This window comes from Acinonyx jubatus, chromosome B3, assembly GCF_027475565.1.
Source record: "Acinonyx jubatus isolate Ajub_Pintada_27869175 chromosome B3, VMU_Ajub_asm_v1.0, whole genome shotgun sequence".
NCBI lineage: Eukaryota > Metazoa > Chordata > Mammalia > Carnivora > Felidae > Acinonyx > Acinonyx jubatus.
This window is the reverse complement of record NC_069386.1, coordinates 44,311,092-44,336,001: the sequence shown is the minus strand read 5'-3', so window position 1 is coordinate 44,336,001 and position 24,910 is coordinate 44,311,092. Positions and strand designations below refer to the sequence as shown.

General features: G+C 38.4%; 1 protein-coding gene and 1 long non-coding RNA gene across 3 annotated transcripts in view; one reads left to right on the top strand and one right to left on the bottom strand.

The window, feature by feature from the left end:
• The first annotated feature begins 1,090 nt into the window (after positions 1–1,090).
• Positions 1,091–19,134, top strand: LOC128315934 (uncharacterized). Its single transcript, XR_008299148.1, has 5 exons — positions 1,091–1,526; positions 12,132–12,358; positions 15,444–15,532; positions 16,696–16,739; positions 18,160–19,134. It is a non-coding gene; the product is annotated as an uncharacterized LOC128315934 (long non-coding RNA).
• GTF2A2 (general transcription factor IIA subunit 2) overlaps positions 14,605–24,910 on the bottom strand; it is a 22,377-nt gene continuing 12,071 nt past the window's right edge. For both annotated transcript variants that reach the window (XM_015070906.3, XM_027067387.2), the window contains 4 exons: positions 23,007–23,127; positions 22,141–22,245; positions 17,291–17,417; positions 14,605–14,888 (listed from right to left, as the gene is read on the bottom strand). In XM_015070906.3, coding sequence (XP_014926392.1) covers positions 14,863–14,888; positions 17,291–17,417; positions 22,141–22,245; positions 23,007–23,078 — 330 coding nt within the window. In that variant the 5' untranslated portion in view covers positions 23,079–23,127 and the 3' untranslated portion in view covers positions 14,605–14,862. The remainder of the gene's footprint in view (positions 14,889–17,290; positions 17,418–22,140; positions 22,246–23,006; positions 23,128–24,910) is intronic.

The window sequence follows — 24,910 nt, the reverse complement described above, 5'->3', positions numbered from 1 at the left end:
AGATGGGAGACCTGCCAGAGTGGCATTCTTAGGAAGAGAGGGGGTAATTCTGTAGGGCACAGGAGGCAAAGCCTATCTTTGATGGAACACCCACAGTAACAGGAGTGAAGGCCAGTGAAGGGGCTCAGATGCACGTGGACAGTTCCATGAAGCAGTGGGAGCTTGTGGAGTTCGGTTTCTCTCTTCTTTCATTAACATTGCACCTGAGGTATAATACACACACAGGAAAGTATGTGTTACTAGGATCCAGGTCAGGAAACAGAACATTACCAGCCATCCAGAATGCCCCTCTATCCCTTTCCAGTTACCACCGAAGCTACTGTAAAGAAAACTATGGTCCTAACACCATAGGTGATTTTGCCTGATTTTTACCTTTCTTGTAAGTACTACATTCTCTTTTGCTTATGACTCCTTCAACTCGCTATTATGAGTTTTATCTGTGTTGCTTTGTAATACTCCATTATATAACTATACCATAGTTTATCCATTCTCTTGTTGATGAATATTTGGGTTGTTTCCAGCATTTCTCTGAGTTATGCTCCTGTGAACCTTCTGGAACCTGTTTTATAGAAAGCACACATATGTTGGGTACACATCTAGGGGAGAAACTCGAGCGGCCATGAGCATACATGTGTTTGACTTAAGAATGTGATGTAGTTTTACAACATGATGAGTTTTACAACTCAGCTCCCACTAGCAAGGTGTGAGAGTTTCATCTGCTTCCTTGTGACTTTGGGCATACCTTGTTTTATTGAGTTTCACTGAATTGTGCTGCTCTTTTTCACACCTGGAAGGTTTGTGGCAATCCTATGTTGAGGGAATCTTTGGGTGCCATTTTTCCAATAGGATTTGTTCACTGTGTCCTTGTCATGTTTTGGTAATTCTTGAGGTGCTTCAAACTTTTTCATTATTATTGTATTTGTTATGGTGATGAGTGGTTTCTCGAGATGGAATCGACTGGTGAAGGTGCTGTGAAGATTGTTGAAATGACAACAAAGTGTTGAATACATAAATTTAGTTGACAAAGCAGCAGCCAGAGGATTGACTCCTTTTGGAAGAAGTTTTCTGGGTAAAATGCTATCCAACAGCATCACAGGCTACAGAGAAATTGTGAAAGGAAGAGTGAATGATGTGGCCAACTTCATTGTTGTCTTATTTTAAGAAACTGCCACAGACATCCTAGCAACCACCACCCTGGTCACGCAGCAGCCATCAACATCGAGGCAGGACCCTCCACCAGCCAAAACATGACAACTTGCTGAAAGCCCAGATGATGGGTAGCATTTATTCTTAACGATAAAGTATTTTCAAATTAAGCTCTGTATTTTTTTTTTTTAAGGCATAATGCTATTGCACACACCATAGACCACAGTGTAGCATAATTTTAACTTTTATATGCACTGGGCGACCAAAAAATTAATTTGACTTGTTTTTTTGCGATAGCTGTTTCATTGCAGTGGTCTGGAGCCCGAGCCACAAAATGTCTGAGGAATGCCTGTATTTCTACTGTCATTTTAACCGTTCTGGTGAGTGGTAGTGGTACCAGGTTGTACAGTTTTAATTTGCATGTGTCATAGCTTTTCATATGTTTATTAGTCATTTAGATGTCTTGGAAGTTTTCTTATTACCTTTATTTAATTCAGTGAAATATCAAGCAAGATGACTTTATCAGATGAGGATGGAGGCGATTTTGGAGGTGTTTGGAAAGAGGAAAAGGTATAATTGTTTCAAATTGGAAACTGGAAAAGAAGCCAGACCAAGGGGAAAAAACTGCCAGGCAGCATTAAGGTTCCAGTGACATTAAGGAGGGTGAGTCTAAAAAGAAATCAGCTATTCATCCACATTCAGCTGCTAGAGGACAGGCATACAGAGTAGGATTTACTCGGGTGTGTGATCTACCCAAGCAAGTATAAGAGGGGGCAAAGGAGCTTATGTTATGTGCGAGAGAGTGATCATAATGATGACCATGGAACTGAATCTGAGTAAGGTGGAAGGGGAGGGGGGAATCCTGGAATAGGGAAAAGGGGCATAGTGGAGCGTCAAGTTCTTGATGTGTTGAGATTGCTTTGAAGTGAGGGATTTGTTCTATTTCAAGGAGTCTATTAAAGGTTTACAGAAACGGTAACATTTGAACTCTCTTAAATCTTTAATTATAAATTTCCCCTTCCTCCTTTTTGGTCTTTTTGGCAATTTGTTGAACAAGGTAGGTCTTTTCCCTCTACATTTTCCCTCACATTGTGGATTCTGCTTATAGGATCCTATCAGTTCTTTCATTTAACATATTTCTCTCCCCAATATTTCTTATAAGCTGGTATTTGGATCTGGGGGAGCCTGATCCAGTTTTGAAATTTTGCCAAGAATATGTCATGGTTGGTATTTTGTATTTCCTGTTGTATCCCAGCAGGAGGTACATAACATCGTTTTGTGTGTGTGTGTGTGTGTGTGTGTGTGTGTGTGTGTGTGTGTGTGTTTTAAAATGATGGGACTGAACTGTGGGGTTTGGACGTTGTCAGCATGATTATAAATTCCCCATAACCTTTCGACCTAATCGTTTTAGCAGTCATTGATGATCGTTGATACTATTTCATTATGAATTGTAAAATGGAAACCTCTTAATTCTACAAATCCTTCACATTTTTATAAAGCACAAATTTTTCATAACTCTATTATTCCAGTGAGGTACACTTATTTCCCATTATCAGCTTTTAGAACACTGAACAGTTTAGCTAGCAGCAAATTTACATACATAGGGAAGGTGTTGGTATCATTTTGAACCTGTGGTTTAAAAACATACTTTATATGCTGTGATGCACTTCAATTATTTTGATGCTTGAAATGCTCCATTTTTGGCTAGTGTATTACTTTCCTGTGGCTACTGTACCAAATTGTCACAAATTTGGTGGCTGTAAATAACAGAAATTTTATTGTTTCACAGTCTTGGAGGCCAGAAACCCAAAATCAATTTCACTGGGTTAAAATCCAGGTGTTGGCAAGGCTGTGATCCCTGTGAAGGCTGTAGGGGTGAAGGTGGTCCTTGCCTCTTCTACCTTCTGGTACCTGCCAGCCATCCTTGGCTTGTAGCCACATTACTCCAACCTCAACCTCTGTGGTCATATGGCTTTCTCTTCTGTGTCTCAAATCTTCTTATGCATCCCTCTCATAAAAGAGATGTATGACTGCATTTAGGACACACCCTGACTATCCCGTGTTCTCTCCATTTCAAAATCCTTAGTCACATTTGCAAAATTTTTGCAGTATAAGGAAACACATCTTTCAAAGATTAGGACCTGATGTCATTGGTGGCCATTATGCAGCCTGCTAAAGCTAGTGAGAGCCCTTTAAAATTAGGCTTTAAAATCCCCAAAGCTCTGTGTCTTTTTGACTTGACTCCAGGAATTTCTGATAACGGTCTTATTTTCTGAAACAAGCCTTTCCGAGTTCTCTATATTTCTCATCCCTTACCTTTAGTTAGCCATTCTCCAAGGAGGTGGGTTTTGTTGTTGTTGTTTTAAAAGTGTGAATGGTATTTATAAACTACAATTTGGGCATTAGGAATGCTCTTTGCTAGTGAGTTGTCCACTGAATCAAAGGATCCAGGAATCAAGCAGGGCTTGGGGAATAGGAAGGATGACTCTTCTCAATAATACATCTAATAACCCCACTCACAGAATTTTGGCTTCTGTACTTGAAACTTTGGGATCTGCTGGTTGAGTCCCAAGGGAGGAATGTGTCCATTAGGAAGCCAACAGTGCTCTCAATGAACTGGAAAGTGTGACTTGCACTTGGGCATTTAGGGTGCTTGTGCCACTGAACCAAGGGGAAAAGTAAGGGGTTACTGTATTGACTGGGGTGCTTGGTCTCAATTGTCAAGGGAAATATGGCTGTTGCTAAGCAATGGAGGGCACTCTCTGGAGTGCTTCTGTAGTGCTTCTACGTTCAGCTGTTCAAAGTTAATAGAAGGCTACAGTAACTCACCAAAGGAAGAATCAATAAGGACTTAGATACTTCAGGAATGAAGGGTAGGGTCTCCTCACTAGGTAAAAAACCCCAGCCAGCTAAGATGCTGACTGAGGGCAACAAGAAAATGATCTGGGCTGTGAAAACAAGATGAGAGATAGCCATATGATTTATAACAGTGAGGACAATGCCAGCTGTTGCTTTCCTACATATTTTCACTTGTTAATCACCTTCCCTCTCTCTTCTGTTAAATATAAAAGTTTTGGTGGTGACTGATTTATAATTGAGACTCAAGATGATAAAATATCCTCCAGGGGGATTGTCTCAACTAAAATTCTCATCATCCAGATGTTCATAGTGACTGGTGGGATGTTTTGTCTTTCTTTGGGGGGAGAGATTAAGTGTACTTTGTACAAGAAAAGTTTGTTGTGTATAAACCTCAGAAGAGGCAAGAGGATGGGTGTACAGGCAGAGTAGTTAAAGGAGGGTGCTGGATATTGTCTGTTCCTTCAGCTCTCTATATATTTATGCTTTGAGAGAGAGAGAGAGAGAGAACACAAGCAGGGCAGGGGCAGAGAGAGAGGGAGATACAGAATCTGAAGCAGGCTCCAGGCTCTGAGCTGTCAGCACAGAGCCTGATGCAGGGTTCGGGCTCACGAACCACGAGATCATGACCTGAGCCAAAGTTGGAAGCTTAACCAACTGAGCCACCTGGGTACCCCTCCTCCAGCTCCATATTAACTCTTCTATATTTTTTCCTCTTCACTGTTGTGGCAGGCTACATTTCCCTAGACTCTGCAGCTGGATTTCTCTAAGTCTGACCTGTGAGAGGCACTACTGGGATACTGGGGGAAAGAACCCATCTTCCAGTGGTGTCACAAGCAATGGTACTGGCTGCGGTACTCCAGCTGCAGAAGCTGGAGTGCACCAGCACAGTGGCAGCTGTGGCTGATGAGAGTAGGCTCTTGGCTGCTTGGTTCCACAGTAGCAGCCTCAGCGATAGTGACTGTGGGTCTTAGGATTTTCCTTTTTGCTTCTTCCAGCCATAGGAATAGTAGCTGTTTCCTTAGTATTCTTTAGATACACTTATTCCTCCTTTGCTCCTCCAGCCCTTTGAAGACCTTTGTAACAAACTCCCTATATTACATTTCTTGTGTTTGAAACACTTTCTAAGGGGCGCCTGGGTGGCTCAGTCGGTTGAGCATCCGGCTTCAGCTCAGGTCACGATCTCGCGGTCCGTGGGTTCGAGCCCCGCGTCGGGCTCTGGGCTGATGGCTCAGAGCCTGGAGCCTGCTTCCGATTCTGTGTCTCCCTCTCTCTCTGCCCCCCTCCCCCCGTTCATGCTCTGTCTCTCTCAAAAATAAATAAATGTTAAAAAAAATTTTTTTTTAAATTAAAAAAAACACTTTCTAAAAAAAAATTAAAAAAGAACTTGTTTTTGAGAGAGGGAATGTGCATGAATGGGGGACGGTCAGAGAGAGAGGAAGACAGAGGCTCCATGGTGACAGTAGAGAGCCCTACATGGGGCTCAGATTCACAAACGGTAAGATCATGACCTGAGCCATAGTGGGACGCTTAACCGACTAAGCCACTCAGGTGCTCCTAAATTTTTTCTAAAGTTTATTTTTATTTGAGAGAGATACAGAGAACAAGTGGGGGAGGGGCAGAGAGAGGGAGCGAGACATAAGAGCCGAAGCAGGCTCCATGCTATCACCGAAGAGCCCCACACAGGGCTTGAATTCCCAAACCATGAGATCATGACCTGAGCTGAAATCAAGAGTTGGATGCTCAACTGACTGAGCCACCCACACACCCTGTTTGAAATACTTAATGTGGTTTCTGTTTCACTGATTAGACACTGACTGATACACTTCCTCTGCGACAGGTATTATCATGGCCCCCAAGACAAGCTGAAGACATAGTTCTTTTCCTCAGGGGTCCTACAGCTTGTCAAGACAAGAAGATAATTCAGTACTAAGTAGGGTGGTACAGGAATTCGGAGACATGGGAAATGGAAAGATGAGGAAAAGCTTCTCAGATGTGGTGGGGCTCAACTAGAACAGACAGCTCTGGGGAAGGCAGGGAGAAGACACATAGCAGGTTTTCTCCTAAGCATTATTTTTTTAAAGGCTAAAAAAACCCAAAACCCGTTGGCAAAATATACCTAACATTAAGTTGACCATCTCAGCCACTGTAAAGTGTACAATTCATTATGGTTCATGTTGTTTTGCAACCAATCTCCCAGAACTTTTTTCGTCTTGCAAAAAAAACTCTGTACCCGTTAAACAACTAAATCCTCCCAACCCCAACCCCTGGCAGCCACCATTCTGTCTAAGTCTGACTGTTGTAGGTCCCTCATGTAAGTGGGACCATAGGGTATAGGTGCTTATCTTTCACTTAGCATAATATCCTCAAATTTCATCCATGTTGTAGCATGTGTGAGACTTTTTTAAAGGCTGAATGATAGTGCATTGTATGTGTATGTAACATTTTGTTTATCCATTCGTTCATCAATAGACACTTGTGTTGCTTCAACCTTTTGACTCTTACGAATAATGCTGTTGTGAACACTGGTGTACAAATATTTCTTTCGGTCTCTGCTTTCATTTAGTTTTGGTATATACCCAGAAGTAGGAAGGCTGGATCATAGAGTAATTCTAGTTGAAAATTTTTGAGGGACTGCCATGTTTTCCATAGTAGCTGTACCATTTTATAGTCAGTTGTACACAAGGGCTGCAATTTCTCTACATCCTTACCAACACTTGTATTTTGTTAGTTTTGTTTTGATAGTAGCCATCATAATGGGTGTGAGGTGGTCCTCAACACTTAAGGTTTTGTTTTGAGCTACATGGTTTTTAAGAAGTCGGTGGAATTTGTTATCTGTTTCTGTGGTAATAAGGTGTTTTTTACCCTATTTAAAGAATGTCTTTTGCTGTTTTTCGGCAGTTAGATTATGGAGTGCATCATTATCCTGTTTGGAGTTTATCAAACTTCTTCACTCTGTCAGTTTAGGGCTTTCCTCAAATCTGAAAAAAATTGGCCATTATTTGTTCATTTTTCTATGTGACAAAAAGAAAATGCTGCATTCTGGATAGATTTTATTGCTAGGTCTTCAATTTCACTGAACTTTTCTTTTGCAGTGTCTAATCTGTTAATTTATCCAATATTTCACTGCATATATAGTTATTTTTTATTCCTATCCCACTTTGGTTATTTAAAAATATTTAAAATTTTTTTCATGTTTTTAATACTTGTACAAAATTAGCTGTCTTAACATCCTTGTCTGCTGGCTTTCATCACTGCCATGTCTGGGTCTTTTCCTATAGACTACTCTTTCTTTTAGTTATGGGTCACATTTTTCTGCTTCTTAACATGTCTACTAATTCTTTAATTAGATAGGTGCAGGACATTATGACTGTTACATCATTGAGGAACTGGATTTTGTTTACTTAGCAGTGTCAGGCTTTGTTTTAGCAATTATTTGTGGATCAGTTTGATCCCTTTGAATCTTGTATTTAAAGCATCTTTGCTAGGGTGGGTCTAAGCTAAAGTGGCCTTCACTCCAGGGGATATATTTTTTTTAATATATTTTTTTAAGTTTTATTTATTTATTTTGAGAGACACAGAGACAGTGTGAGTGGGGGAGGGGCAGAGAGGAGAGAGAGAATCTCAAGCAGGCTCAGCACTGTCAGCTAAGAGCCTGATGCGGGGCTCGAACTCATGAAACCACAAGATCATGACCTGAGCTGAAACTGAGTTGGACACTTAACCAGCTGAGCCACCCAGGCGCCCCTTACTCCAGGGATATTTTATGGTCACTACAAAAGGCATGATCCCCTTCTACTTAATACCCTGGGTGATTACTGAGGACTCTTCACTCTGGCTCTTCACCCTCTGTGAGCTCTGGGAATTGCTGTTTGCAACTAACCTCATAACCTAAGTCACTTCTTGCTTGATCCTGTAGAGTGTCATTCTACCTATATGCAGCCAAGTACTCAGTGAAGACACTGTATTGCTTCCTTTCTGGAATTCTGCTTACTTCCAATTACCTCACTGTCCCTAAACTCTGATCTCTACTTTCCATCACCACACAGTTACACATGTATTTTCTCGTGATAAGAACTTTTATGATTTTTCTCTTAGCAACTTTCAAATATGTAATACATATATGGTTACCATCTGGGACATTACATCCCTAGGACTTACTTATAACTGGAAGTTTGTACCTTTTGACCATCTTCAACCATTGTGTCCACCCAACTCTACTCCCTGCCCCTGGCAAACACTGATCTATTCTCTGTATCAATTTTTTTTTTTTTAAGATGCCACATAAAAGTGAGATCATACAGAATGTGCTTTTTCACTTAGTATAACTCTCAAGATGTATCTATCTATCTTGTCACAAATGGCAGAATTTCCTTCTTTTTTATGCCTGAATAATATTCCATTGTGTATGTATTTATATATATCGCATTGTCTTCATCTAATGACAGACACAGGTCATTTCAATGTCTCAGTTATTATAAATAATGCTGCAAGAACATAGGCATGCAGATATCTTTTCAAGATAGTGACTTTGTTTCCCTTGGAGAAATAGCCAGAAGTGGAATTGCTGGATCGTATGGTAGTTCTATTTTTAATGTTTTGAGGAATTTTCATATGGTTTTCCATAGTGGCTGTACCAATTTATATGATCACCACTGGTGCACACGAGTTCTCCACGTCCTAACACTTAATTCCTGTCTTGCTGATACCAGCCATTCTAACAGGTTTGAGGTATGGTATCTCATTGTGGTTTTGATTTGCATTTCCCTGATATTAGTGATAGTGAGCTCCTTTTCGTGTACCTGCTAGCATTTGTATGTCTTCTTTGGAAAAATATCTATTTGAAATCCTTATTTTTTAATTAGACTGCTTTCTATTGAGTTGTAGGAGTTGGTAATATATTTTGAGTGTTAACATCTTATCAGATATATGATTTGCAAATATTTTCTCCCATTCAGTAGGTTGCCTTTTCATTTCATTGATGGTTTCCTTTGCTGTGCAGGTTTTTTTGGTTTGTACAGGGCTACTTGTTTGTTTTTGCTTTTGTTGCCTTTGAAGTTAGATCCAAAAAAAAATCATGAAGACTGATGCCAAGGAGCTTACCACCTGTGTTCTTCTAGGAGTTTCATGGTTTCAGGTCTTACATTCAAGTCTTTAATCCATTTTGAGCCTTTTTTTTTTTTTTTTTTTAAGATTTAAGTATTTCCTACACCCAACGTGGGACCTGAATTCATAACCCTGAGATCAAGAGTTGCACACTGTACCAACTGAGCCAGCCAGGCACCCCTGAGCTCATTTTCGTGTATGGTAGAAGATAGTGGTTGAGTTTCATTCTTTTGCTGAAGCTGTTCAGTTTTCTCAACACGAGTTATTAAAGAGACTGTCTTTTCCCCATGGGTATATTCTTGGCTCTTTGGTCATGAATTAGTTGGGACATATATGCGTGGGTTTATTTCTGGGCTCTCTGTTCCATTGATCCATGTGTCTCTTCCTATGCCAATACCATACTGTTTTGATTATTATAGCTTTGTTAATATCATTTGAAGTCAGGGAACATAATGCCTCTAGCTCTTCTTTCTCAAGATTGTTTTGGCTATTTGGGTGTTTGGTGGCACTTCATCTTGGAAAATAGAATGTATAAAAATCATAGGGAGAAAAACATAGAGCATGTGTGTCCACTCCCTTAACTTAGACAAAGGTTTGGTACTTACCCATGCATTCTAAAAGTGTAAAGAATAATCTCCAATCTCTGCCTAGGGGCAAAGGAACCAATTTTGAAGCCAATTTCTCCTGGAACAGAACTTTAAGGGTTCACATAGTCTTTCTTCACAGTGCTCTTGAGCTAATCCTACTAAATTCTTTACTGCATGTTGACACATTCCTATACCTATTATAAAGTGAAATGCCTTGCCCTAAACCCCGTGGAAAGTCTATCTACCTATGTACTAGGAAAATAAGGTTCTAGTATTACCACAGCATTAAAAAAAACAAAACAAAACTGGATGAGTTTTCACCAAATTAGAGGGCATTTTCAGAATGGATTGACAAAGTCTTTAAAATCTACTGGAGGGTCCTGAAAGTCTCCAGAAAAAAATGGCAATCATTGTACTAAGCAACTGAAACTGAGTTATGAGACAGCTATGTGGGTCCCATATGCCATGATAGTTAAGATAATGTGGACAGAGAAAACCATAGTAAAAAAACAAGCCCTAAATATATTTTAGGACAAATGCCACACATTACAGGCATTAAGATAAAAACCCAAGAACTCTTTTAAGAAATTTTCTAACATACATTCAAATAGTGAGGTGAGTATCATGAATCCCATTTACCTATTACTAAACTTAATTTTGTTAGGGTCTCTCCTCTTCTCCCAGCCCCTGATCACTTCCCTCTTTAGTTTTTGCAGTGGCAGGCATCATAGAGTTTCATTCGAAAGTATTTTAGTAGCAGGCATGGATTATGATTTACTGCGTTCTCACTTGGACAGCTCCATGTATTGTGCTCTTACATGTGTAGTCGTAAGGACTTAAAGCAATGCTATGAAGGACCGCTTGTATTTTCATTTAGTTTTACAGCTTTGGGGCTTTATACTCCCCCTTCAGGCTTTTTGGTCTTGGAGAAGTGGACCCCTATCTGGATCTTGACTTTCTGGTGCACTGGATGAGGATAGGTTTATTGGTTGATCTTGAAGTTTCCATCACCTTTGAAGTCTCTGATCTGTGAACCTCATCACGGGACCAAGGGTGGGCATCTTGGCCAGCAGGTCAAGAGATGTCCATGTATTTAATACCCTGAACTCCCAGCTCCATTGACTTTTTTTCAGTGAAATTTCTCTGGTCTGAGGCTCTGTCATTCCCACAATTAATCTTCCAGGCTAAATTTTAACTCCTGCCAGGATACTTGTCTATCTTCCCTGCATTATTTCAGCTTTGTTTCATATGTCTCCCCCCACCCAAAGCCCATTAAAGGTGCTGTATTTCCTTGCTATGGGAATGCAAGCTGGTGTAGCCACTCTGGAAAACAGTGTGGAGGTTCCTCAAAAAACTAAAAATAGAACTACCCTACCACCCAGCAATTGCACTACTAGGTATTTATCCAAGGGATACAGGTGTGCTGTTTCGAAGGGACACATGCACCCCCATGTTTATAGCAGCACTAGCAACAATAGCTAAAATATGGAAAGAACCCAAACGTCCATTGGTGGATGAGTGGATAAAGAAGATGTGGTATATATATGCAATGGAGTATTACTTGGCAATCAAAAAGAACAAAATCTTGCCATTTCCATCTACTGGAGGGTATATGGAACTGGAGGGTATTGGAGGGTATTATGCTAAGTGAAATTAGAGAAAGACAAAAATCATATGACTTCACTCATATGAGGACTTTAATATAAAAACAGGGAGGGGGGCAAACAGAAGAGACTCATAAATATGGAGAACAAACTGAGGGCTACTCAGAGGGGTTGTGGGAGGGGGGATGGGCTAAATGGGTAAGGGGCACTAAGGAATCTACTCCAGAAATCATTGTTGCACTGTATGCTAATTTGGATGTAAATTAAAAAAAATAAAATAATAAATTAAATAAATAAATAATTTGCTCAGCTTTCAAGACCTCTGGTATTCTGCTCGCAGTCTACCATGTCAACTGTATCTTCCACTTTCCCTTACCATGTGCTGTTTTGTTAAGTCCAAATTTTGTAACTATGCTACAAATAATGGCTTCCCATCTTATATATATATATATTCCCATCTTATATATGTATGTGTATATATATATATACACACACATATTCAAATACGTGTACATCAACTTTCAAAATTTTACCCTTAGTAGCATTTAATTATCCACTCAAAACTGAAGGCAACCTACTTTCACACTGTGATTGATGTCTACCAAGAGATACTCACTTTTCCAAAATTAGCTGTAGATAGATCACAACAAACCAGCCAAACAGCAACCAATCTGGCAGTAAATGCAGAGAGGGTACTCTTTCCTATTAGGGTGTTAAAATAGCATTTGGTAGTGCATCTATAGTGGACTGATTTTACATTATTACAAAAGCCCAGCTTTTTGTCCTAGTAGTAGAAAAACTAATGGATTTTTTTCTTCTTTCAGATTGACAGACAAGCTTACTATCACTGGAGCCCATGGCCAGCTGGGAAAGGACACAGTGGCTTGAGTTCTTGCTGTGACCCTTTAGTAATTCCAGTAAAGTCTGAGTACCACTATGGGAGCATTAGAACACCTACACTGCAATAAAAGAATCAACTGTGTGATGTGTATGCAAGTAACCAGAACTGACAGGACATGTGACCTAGGACTACTGATCTCCTGCCTGGGCAAAGCAGAGGTGCGTATGGTGACTATAACTGAAGTACAAGAACTGACTTAAACTGGGGGGAATGAAATCTGAACCCCAGGCGTTCCATACCAGTTACCTGGATTGAGTACAGAAATGGACCACGTTCTTCCTGTGTCTTATGTCTTTTCATGTCTTTAAAGGGCTCCTTTGTAAGAGGAGATCAGTATGGGCTATATACTCAGAGACACAACTGGGTTTAAGTTTTGAAGGATGGGTAGGATTTTGATTTTTAAAAGGCAAGCCATGAAAAATGGAGGAAACAACGTAAGGAAACTTGACTGGAGCAGACTATGATGGTTGGTAGGGAAGGTTCGGAAGGGAATGCTGGAATAGATTACTAGAATGGGGTGTGAAAATAAAAGTTAGTGTCCATGTGAGAGCAAGGCTTACACTGACATGCTGAGGTCATCCGGCAGAAGCACCCAGAGGGTGCAAGTTATTGTTGCTCCAGTTAGTAGGTCAGGCCAGTCAACAGTATCTTACAACAAACTCCTCACCCAGGGTGCATATGCTGCTTCTCTTATCTCTTGGATATCTATTGATATCATTTACAGAATTTTGAATTCCCAAACAAGTACAGAACTCTAGCCCTATATTTCTTTCTGTAACATCTCAGTGACTATTACTAACAAAAAAAAATTTTTTTAATCATGACTTACTCCTTAAGAACTAGAAATTTCTGGGCCCCTGGGGGGCTCAGTCATTAGGCATCTGACTTCGCCTCAGGTCATGATCTCATGGTTTGTGAGTTCGAGTCCCGCATTGGGTGAGCTGGGATCCTGCTTCTCTCTCTCTCCCCCACTCCCCCCTGCCCCACCCCTCCTGGGAATTCTGTCTCTAGCTCACTTGTGCCCTCTCTCTCTCTCAAAAAAGAACTCGAAATTTCTACAACCACTGTTTACTATCAACATACTTGTCCCCTAACCATTATGTGTAACCTCCAAAGTAAAAAGGTTTGGTTTTGATTAACTGCAATTAAGAAAAATCCTAATTCCGTTAACTTTTGGTAATTTAGAGAGGTTGAGTTTCAATTTGTTAATGTGTAAAAAAGGAACAGAGGTCTTCTGGGGTTGTTGTGAAGATCATCCAGTGGAATATATGTAACAGAGCACTTGGTCTCACCCATAATAAAGTTAGTTATGTTATAGTTATTATTTTACAAACAAAAGTCTGTGCTGCTAAAGAGGTCAGACTTGAGCACTGGTTGCTTAATGACACCTGTCACATAATGTGCTTCTACAAATGAATAAAGAGAACTATGTGTAATACAAAGACCTATTTAACATTTTAATAGGTTTATAAAAAGCTATTTTGCTGAAGATCACTGCCAACTCTATTATCTCTCAGCAGCTTTATCTTTTAGAGAATAAGGTAATTTTTCATCCCAGGGTAGCTTCATTTCCACCTTTAAACTAAGGTGGAAATGCAGCTGACCACAGGATGAGGCTGGCAAGAGCCTACCCTCCCTAAATGATGAAGTGTCAGATCGTTATTAAAAATAGTTGGTCTTGATTCATCTATAGTCAGCTACTAAATTTCGGTTACTTAACTACCCAGTGCCTGACCTTCTCCCTCTGATATTTTGGAAAAGTCATATTCTTATTATACATGCCTAGCTTGACAAACAGGAGAACTTTGTGTACTTGAAAGAAAAAAGATATGGCAGGTATTCTGTAGGACTTTGTATTGTAAAATCTATTGTTAAGATGTAGATGATTTTAAAATGTATGAAGTATGACCAATATGGCCAGTTTAAGAAATAATTTAATGTCCTGTAAAGACTTATTTTATGTAGTTAGGTTTTTTAGTTTGGTTTTGGTTATGGAAGCTAAAGATGAAGTTTTCCAGGGTGCCTGGGTCGCTCAGTTAAGCATCTGACTTTAGCTCAGGTCATGATCTGGCAGTTTGTAGGATCGAGCCCCGCATCGGGCTCTGTGCTGACAGCTCAGAGCCTGGAGCCTGCTTCAGATTCTGTGTCTCCCTCCCTCTCTGCTCCTCTCCTGCTCGTGCTCTATCAAAAATAAAATAAACATTAAACAAAAAATGGAGCAAAATGAAATTCCAATCCAGAATTTGGTTTTACCCCTGCTAAAGTTACTACTGATGAAAAGTAACTTCACTTTACTGAAATGAATGCATTTCCTTTATAGAAAAGGAAAGAGCAAATGCTTTCAAACACTTATCTAATATCTTCATATTGCTAGCTTAAATAGTTCTACCAGTTATTACCCACATTGAGTTTTAAAATGAGTTTATTAAAGAATGTTTTTAGGAAGGCAACAATGTTATTAAAAAAAAGTCTGTTTCTTCATGCTGAAAAGGTAAGAGGCTATAGTTACAAGCTTCTTTCTATTGGAATTCTGATAGTATAGCACAGTGTAGTCATTTCTGCGATGCTAGAATAAATAAAAAAAGTCTCTTCTATGCTTCTCCTCAAAAAAGCGATGAATAATAACAGAAGATGGCATAAAAAAGCCATTTTTTTTTCCCATTCATTCTGTAGTATTGGAGCCAGTATCTAGGAAACAAGAGAAGAAGAATAAATTGAAAGAGCAACTTAATTTTAAATATTGAGAATATCTTTAAAACAGGAAATAACAGTGGCACTGCTGTTGAGGGGTGGGAGAAAAAGAAGGCAAGGTTGGGGGAAGCTGATTAAGGAAATGTCTTGAGAACTTTAACTTGCTTTTTAAGGCACAGGTAAAGAAGATAATTCTTAGCTCTCCCTATTTATGCTAGAGAAAAACCAAATTAATATTACTTGGTTCATTATATAAGTTATACCAATTTGGTTCATATAGTTGCCATAGGATGAGTTTTTTTCTAGGTCCTCTACTGTCCCCAAATTTTAAACCACAAAGAACCGTAACATATAATGAGGAGAAAATTGTATTTTAATTTCTGATGAGAAACCAAAATTCCAGCCACTGTCACTGTTCCTATTTCAGAAAGCTTTTAGGAAAAAAAGGGCTTATCCACTTATCTGGTCATTAAGGAATGACATTTTCTCAATCATTTATATTTTAATTTTGGAAAGAAAAAATTCTAAGATTGTATTCTTTTCTGCTGACAGAACACATGCAACACAACCTAAACTTTTCTGGAGTACTTAACAGTTCTCTGACCATCAGTTAATACACTCCTCAGAAGCTACTGCAGTAGGTAAGGCTGATTTTACTATTCATCCACTGAATTCTGAAAAAAACAGATAATGTTGCATCTAAGCAAGAGTAATACACTCTAAGGACTACCAGACAGGAGCTTCTGTGAGGAAAACACACATGTTTACGTGGATTCTTTGATATTAGTAATTTGCTCAGGGGTCTTCACCGCCCCCCCCCCCAGGGGGTCTTCTTTAACTGACTTTTTGATTCTTAGCTATGTTTCTTTCTTTTTTTTTTTTTTTGGTGGTTCCACTGGTGAGGGTTCTTAGCTATGTTTCAAACAAGTGAAACAGACAATCTACGAGTCTACATCTGTGCTGTCCAACAGGGTGGCCACCGGGAAGCCATGTGTGGTTAGTTAAATTAGTTAACTGATAAACAGTAAATTTCTCAGTTGCCCTAACACATTTCAAATGCTTAATAGCCCTATGTGGCTACTGGCAAAGTACAGATGGAGAACATTTCCATAGGTACGAAAGTTTTCCTGAATAGTACTGGTCTACATCATTAACTTATTTTGATAGAGGTGCAGGAGTTATAAATTCATGCCCCAATTCCCCAGTCTAACAAAAACTTAAAAGTCTCAGGGTTATGCTGATGCTATTAGCCTTAATTATAAGGAAAATATGAAAAAAAGTATAATCTGACCTACAAAAATGTCATAATCCAGGAACTATAAAATAACATAGATTTTTTTCTGTCATTAAGCAAGGAAACAGTATTTGATTGGATAATATTAAAAAGCCATCTTTATTCCCACATAACCTTTTGAAAAGCGCAAGTCATTGTAGTGTTGCTACTTTCAGAGACTTGCTGGTATCTGGAAAAGACTTGATTCTTTAAAAAAAGGGCCAAAGGCATTTATGCAGCCATGAAAAATGATGTTTCTGCAAATGTATGCATACATTAATTACTGTAAAAAGGGGTACATAAGACTAGAGAGTTATGCAGTAAGATATTAAGTGACGTTCTCTCCAGATGGTGTTACATATTACGCTTTTCTTCTGTCTTCTCCACATTTTTCAGTAATTAGCTTATTTCTTTTGGAACCCAAAATGTACAAAATAACCTGATAAATTTAGGGTATTAAATTTCTACATTTTCTTTTGCTTTTCCAAATTCCCTTCTTAGCGAGTAACAGTATTCTCCATTTAATTTCAGGAACAGCTGTTTGAAACACAAATGGTTCAGATCATAAAGTAAAAGTAAGTATATGTTTAAAATATAATTAGCAAAAAGGAAATAATCATGGAAGAGAAAGCAGATACATATAGTTTTTGAAACATTTAAGGACTTGAACAAGGTCCTAGGTCTGCTGTGGAAAATATATCTGCACAGATATAACAGAGAGGGGAATGGATATTTATCATTATAAATGATAAGAGTCTTAGGGTTTTTCAAATTCTTTTACACGATTACTTTTAAATATAAAACGTATAAGCATCCAGCAACACAGAAATCATAGGATAAACTGTCAAAATTAAACACTTCAAATGTGCAACTGAAAAAACTTAATTTGCTTATTTTTACTCACACAGATTGAATTTGTGTGGGTTAGTCTACATGTCCTATGAAATGTTCATCCCTAAAGTCATTAAGAGGACTGGCTGAGACCTGGAATTCAGAATCTAGCTGAGACAGAAGCCAGATCTCTTAGCCATTTCCACCCTTAATTCCAGATGAAGATGTTCTAAAGACTCACAAAAAACAAGATTTCAAGTAGTTTTGCTTTCACAGTAATTAGGTAAACACTTACTTTTACCATCACAGGCTACAATTTTCACTTTATCCACTTTAATAAGTTCTGTCACCTCTCTGAATTCAACATCATTCAATACGAAAGTCCACACATTATCGCAGAATCTGTACGTATTTAGAGAGCCCTTTAAAACAAAACATTTAGACATATCATGAAGTCATTTTTCCCCCAAGGCAATTTAAGAACTCAGTTACCAAGAATGTAATCTTTAAAACAATATGATGATTTAATACTTACCTTAAGATTTTCCTTAATTTTCATCCTGTCATTTGGGAAAAAACAAACCAAAAACACCACCCGAGATAAATTTGCTAGTAGTTAAATGCTGTAGTTAGCAGACTATTTTCAGCTCTCAAAGAGTGCCAATTACTTACCTGAACCATGTAAAAAAAGCTGGAAGGAAATTTGAATTTGTACTGCTCTCTTGTGGCAACACGATGAAAGTTCACTTGAATTTTTATGTAAAACACCACTCCTGCAGTAGGAAATCCATACAAACTTTGATTCCACCCCAATTTAACTAATAAGCCTCACTGATAACAGAGTTGATTAACACATTTTGTACATTATATGCATTATATTCTGTATTACAAAAGTAAGCTACAGCATAGAAAATGTTACTAAGAGAATCATGAGAAATATTGAGAAAACACGTATATGAAAGTGGATCCACACAGTTCAAACCCATGTTTTTCAACCACATTTTATTCTATGTGTTAATTCTCTGAGCTTGTACAAAAGCAGGGACTACCCAGAAACACTAAATTTTAACCCTGTGTCTTGGATGAATTACTGTGCTATATATAGCCAATGGAACTACATTATTGTCCTGTGCAACTGATAAGAAGTATTTTGGTTTTTTTTAGGAGCAGGAATATGTGCTTAAATAAAAAGGAAATTCTCAAAGAATGTGGTAAAAGTGCAAGGAAAGACACAAGCTGAATGCCATCAAAACAGACACATACACATGGAATCTTCACAAATGAAATTTAGTATTTGGTAAGAGATTTATAAACCCCAAACCTTCAATTCAGAAAAACATTCTCTGCAGTGTTACTTGTAATAGTGAAAACTGGATTCTACCTAAATGTTCTATCAAGTGAGAATGATTAGGGAAACTATGATGGCTGTGAATGACTTCATGAAATTTTAAAAAGATGAATAATTATCACTTGTTGGACTACACTAGGCTCTGAGGATACAAATATGATCCCTGCCATCAATGAGCATACGGTAGCAGGGGAGATCGTTAAAACAAGAAAGCATACAGTATAGCAGTACGATGAAAGAGAAGTAAGCTAGGGGCACCCAAGGGTATGGAAGACATGGGGCACAGAAGGCTTCCCCTCACAAAGTGAAGTTGAAGTTGAGTCCTGAAAAGCGAGTACAAGTCAAGGAGAGGTGGGACAATAGAAAGTAAAACACATATTTGGAATGGGATAATTAAATGTGTCGAGCTCCCAAGGTGGAGGACATCCTGGAGAACCTTGGAAAGATTTGCTGCATCCTAAACCTATTATTAGGTCAGTGAAGGATTTTGAGCAGAAGAATAACATGATCAGATTTGCATTTCTGGTGATAACATTAATTGATTGGGGGTGGGGGGGGGGGAGGCGGTTTCTGATGGAGGCCGAAGACTTTGATGCCTACAAGAGAGGTGAGAGTGGCTTTACTGTAGCAGCAAGGAAATGGAAGTGGAGAGATACCTGGTAACAATGCGCTATGGTAGGGAGACAAAATCTGTTCATCCCCAAGTTTCTGTCTCCAATAACAGTGCAATCATAGGAAAAGCCAGTTTGATTTGGAACTTGTTGACTTTGAGACCTAAGTCACCATGTGCAGAAAGCCTGGGAGCATGAGCCTATCAACTTTAGAGACACAGGGTTGGATGAGATCATTCAAGGAGAATAGGTGGAGCCCTAGATAACCCTAAGGAATACCAACAATGAAACAAAAAAGGGTCTGAGAGACAGTGGGGTCAGAGAATAGAAGCTGGGATAGTATGGTTTCAAGGGAAGTATGGGTTTCAACAGAGAATGTAATGTCACAAATTATGCATTAGGTTTAGCCATAAATAATGTGGTAAGAAAAGTTTTAGTGGAGTGGTGAGATTAAGGCATGGAAAACCTTCAGGACATAGTGTTAACTGAAAAAAAAAAAGATCTCTTTAGTTACATTCTGAGCCTTTGGAAGGCTACACAGCTAAATGCCAATTTTAATGTTCATTTCTAGCACTCCTGAATGCGAACTATCCAGTTGGTGACAGCTATGCCAATAATCTGAACAAGGCATGTTACTAGGATATTTTCAAATACATGTTGAAATTCTGTTAGTTGTAACATAAATGTATATACTTCCCTTATTTTATTGTGAAATTGCTATAAAACTTGCTCGAAAACTATTTTATGTTCAACGCTAACATTTAGAGTAAAATAGACAACTTTTGAGCCAACAAAGGCTTAACAGAATGTAAACAAGAGATTAATGATAGAATCTTTTTAGAATTGTTTAGTGAGCTAGAATTCCTAATATAAAATACTATATTTAATTTATAGTATCTTCGTCCAAGTCCTAATCTAATTATCTCAAGTATAAGGACTCGAGAATAGAAAATTTTATTTAAAAAAATGTGTACAAAGGGGTGCCTGGGTGGCTCAGTCAGTTCGGCTCAGGTCATGATCTCCCAGTTGATGAGTTCAAGCCTCACATCAGGCTCTGTGCTAACAGCTCAGAGCTTAGAGCCTGCTTTGAATTCTGTCTCCCTCTGTCTCAAAAACATTACAAACAATGTATTTAAGGAACTTTTCGAATACCAAGATACTTGACTTTGGTCAAGTAACTGATTTAAACCGTAATTAATGTGGCCAAACTATGTCTTCAATGCACCTTTACATATAATACATGTTCTTGGTAGAAACAGACCAGATAGGGAAAAGGAAACTGTCAGTGTTTTTAGAAGGGTGATTTTTCTTGACCATTAAATCTTTTAATGCCTAATTACTACTTCAAGTTTAACATTACTCTCACCTGCTAGCATACTTTTTTTCTAAAGCACACATTGACTTTTTAAAGGACTAGTTCAATATGAATTTTCTCCCTAAAAATTAGTTCAAGGTCCTTGGTGAATATATACATTGACCTTTTTAACATGTAATGGGCCCCCAGGCTAGTAAAAATTATTACAAATAATATAGACTTAAATGTGACCAAGCAAAATAGGTTATTTGCAAACATTCTGAACAAGTTTGCTGTAATGGGAGAGGTAGGTAATGAAAGCCCGAGCTATGACAGAGTAGTTATTACTAGCTATTGGAAAACAGGCAAACTAATAAAACGCTATGCAAAAGATGCAAATGTCAAACTGTGTTTAATTTTTTTTAATGTTGTATTTATTTTAGAGAGAGGGAGACACAGAATCCAAAGCAGGCTCTGAGCTGTCAGCACCGAGCCCGACGTGGGGCTGAGATCCCATGAACCGTGAGATCGTGACCTGACCTGAAGTCGGACACTTAACCAGACTGAGCCACACAGGTGTCCATGTTTAACTTTACCTAACTAGACCCAAACTGGAAACCTACAATACCACTAGAAGATAAGTAGTCAAATTGTCTATATAGGCAAAAATGTATGTATTAACTTAGAATTAAAGCATCAGGTTCTGAATGACAAACCTGTCAGGTTTGTACATCCGGTTATACAAAACAGCAAACTAATTTTGCCAGTAAAATTCAAGAATCTACTGACAAAATTTTATAAAGATACATTTTACTCCAGATAACTTTTACGCATGTGAAACTGATAAGATTTATTACATAAAATACATGCAGACTTTATCCCTTCATTAAAATTATTCTCTGTATACCCAAGATCCACAATGCCTGGTATGTAATAGACACGTATTGAAGTAAGGATTTTAAATGAAGTTTTTTAATTAAAAAAACCCCAAACTCTATCCTTCTCTTAAATCAATTGACCTCTATGTTCTTTTCAGATACTGTAATCTTTTAATTTCTACTTTATGGTATCCCTTAACAACATGAGCACAAATATTAAATATAACCAAATTATGACTCTATCAACGTGGTAAGATTATTTCTATTTACCATGATGCTTGCAATGGGCTTCAGTCTGATTTACCATCCAGTTTAGAAAGATAGCTTTGTTCAGTTTGGGCTTACTGTTCAAAGTCTAAATGGGTTAAATGAGATCAAGCTACCAGAACAGATCATTATCTACCACCAGTTCAGGTCTTCATTAGAGTAGGTGGGAGGCAACATGAATGTACTTCCCTGGAATGAGGGAAGGTCAGGGTTTGAAAAACATAAGCAAACCTGAGAGACAGCTCTCATTTACCTTCAATTCTGCAGAGAAGGGTTTGGGCATTTGAGACCTCAGTGACTCTGGAGGGAAGGCAACTAAACATACATAGGCTGATTTGTGAAACAATGGAACAAAAATCTTAAAAACAACTCTGTATCTCACGTTAGGTGGATAGAGCTGGTATACAGAATTTAAAAGTAAAGCGTAATTTGGGGCGCCTGGGTGGCTCAGTCGGTTAAGTGTCTGACTTTCTCAGGATTTGCTGAGTTCCAGCCCCACATCAGGCTCAGAGCTGACAGTGTGGTGCCTAGTTGGGATTCTCCCTCTGCCCCTCCCTTGCTGGCACACTCTCTTTCAAAATAAATAAAGTTTAAAAAACAGTTAAAAGTATAGTTATTATGAAACAAGTTCCAAAATTCGATTAAGCCATCTCTTCCTTTTATATTAATAATTATGTACGGATCCTAAAAAGCACTGTTGTAATAACCACTGGTATAAGCTGCAAAATTTTAGGAAAATATCCTTACCCTGAAGTTGACTCTGTTCCTGACCCTCTGGGCCAATGCTGAATTTATAGCCTTATCAAACTGAAGGAGAACTTGGAGAGCAAGTTGGGGGGTGATCTGTTGAGACTGAGAAAAAGTAAAGGTCGTAAATCCTTTTAGGGAAGGACATTAAAGACAACATACATATGAGTTATCATCTAAAATTTAACCGAGGTTAACCAGAGCCTCTTAAACTAGAATCTCTTACTCTCTTGTGCCATAAATGACAATTAGGAAGTAAAGCCTCACTGTATTTTCCTGCACTGTCCTGACTCAAACAGAATTGTGAAAAGAAAACATGCAGTGGTGTTACACTGCCAGGACAAAACTCTATCACTCCTTTATAGTGTCTGGAAAGAGGCATTCAGTAAATTGAAGGAACCAAGTTTCTTTTAAATAAAAACCACAGGACTTAATATACTAAAAAAACCCTAATCTCATTAAAGCTCATAAAATGTATGAAAGCAAATGGAAATAATATTAAAACGTTCTTAGAGAAGTTTAATTTAAAGGTTAATTCTCCTAAAATTGAAATATAAATTCAAATTTAAATCTCAAAAGACTATGAAATTTTCCAAAATTATCTTAAAGTTACACAGACTATGCCTTTCTTAGAAAACCAATACTCTCAATTTTTATGTTTAACAATAATGTTTGAAAAATTAGGCATGTTCAACCATGTCATCAGAATGGTATAATGTACAAGAACTTGCAGTTATTCATCTGAATACTGACTTGCTGGGTCAGAGAGTCTAAGATCTCTAATGTCCTATCTCTGCCTGAGACAAAGGATATAACAAAAACTATTATAGATCCATCTAAATAAAAACTGATGTTTAGTCTCCCACCTGTATGAGCTCATCCAGGCTCTCCTGGAGACTGTTTCCCAAAGTGGTATTTCTGTATAACTGATATGCCATGGCTTAGGAGGAAGAAACTGTTTTTCTTATTCAGGCTTGCATTGATGTCCTAAAAATTTAATATGAAAGTATTAAACATTATAAACCATGTATGTAATATAGTCTACTTCATATACTAATATATGCTATCTGAACCCTTAATAATTGCAAATTGCCTTGTAACTAAGAATTACAAAGAACAGTTAAAAATGACTTATTCTTTTCTGTTATTTTGACATAGGCATTTATTCTCCTTTACACAAAGTACAGGTATACTCATTTACAGATATAGGTATATTTTTGCTATTTCTTTTAAAAGTCTGCCTTTTAACTTAATCTAGAATGAATTTATCACGTATTACCATTCCTTTCTCCTTACTGTCAAGTCACTAATCCAGACAGTCTTCAGCTTCCACGTACATGCCTTTGCTTCATTTCCTTTTTTCCTTAACATTTGATATTTACAGAGTGCCTATCAAGAAGATTGCACCATCATAAGCAGCAGGGACAGGAAGATAAGTAAGGATATACTCCTGATTCAAAAAAACGTATACTCTAGACAGGGTAACAGAAATACAAAAATAGGATTTAACTCAATAGAGAAGAGTAACTATGATAGATCTATAGAGTATATGATGCAGGCTACCTGTGGACTGAGTAGACTGCTTACCAAAATCTTCCTGATTCTTCAAGCTAGACTTCAGCCAAGCAAAAGAAGAAGAATAGAACGAGTAAAGCCAAAGGAGTATGAAATGATACCGTTTAAGGAGGATGAATAGGCAGTGGTAGGAAACGGAGCTGAGAAAGAGGACACGATGGATTTGTTCCACCAGGAGAAACACCAGGGTTTTACAGGGAAGAGGACAGGAACCACTGAAGCATTCCAGGAAAGGTCAAATGGGCAGCAATCTGAAGAACATACTTGAAGGAAATGAGGGCTCAAATAGGGTGGCAGTAGTACAGTTTCAACACATTTTGAGCTGCTGCTACATGTCATACACAAGACCACTGACCTCATGGCACTTTCAGCTTTAGAGATGGACAGGAGACTTTATCAAGTAAAGCTCGGCAAAAATAATGGTTAGTTATCAATCTTCACGTTATACACCCATGGAATTTGATACAGGAGATCACGTCTACCTTCTTGAAACCTTTTCTTTGGCTTCTGGGATGCCACACTCCATTCTCTCCTCCCAACTCACTGGATATTACTATTGTTTTCTTTGCCTGGTTCCTCCTCAGCAACCTGACCTCTACTGGAGGGCCTTAAGGCTTCTTAGGTCTTCTCTATGTTTTACTCCCTTAGTTAGCTCATTCAGGCTTATGGCTTTTACTACTATCTGCTGATGACTTCCAAATGTATATCCCCAGTCCTTGTCCCCTTGTTGCCATATATAAAATTGCCTCAACACTCCCTGAAAGTATCAGAAGGGTAGCTCAAATGAAATGTGACAAAAACCAAATTCCTGACACTGTCCCTCCCAAACCTTTTCTGCCCTCAGCTTGCTCACTCTAGTAAATAGTAAATCTAGTCTCGTGTAAATAGGACACCCCCAAAATTTTACATTCAACCTTAGCTTCTCTCTCACTCTGCATCCAACCTGTCAGCCAATCCTTTGAGCTCTTCCTTCTAAGTACAGCCAGGAGCTGACCACTTTTGCCATCTCCAGTGCTACCATTAAGTCCTCATCATCTGCCACCAAGATTACTGTGATAGCCCTGTAAGAGCTCTCCCTGTTCTACAATTGCCTATAACACCCCTGCCCCTAGAGCAGCCACACTGAGCCTTTTAAAACATAAATGAAGCCACATCACTCATTTATTGCAAACGTTCAATAGCAGCATCCTACCTC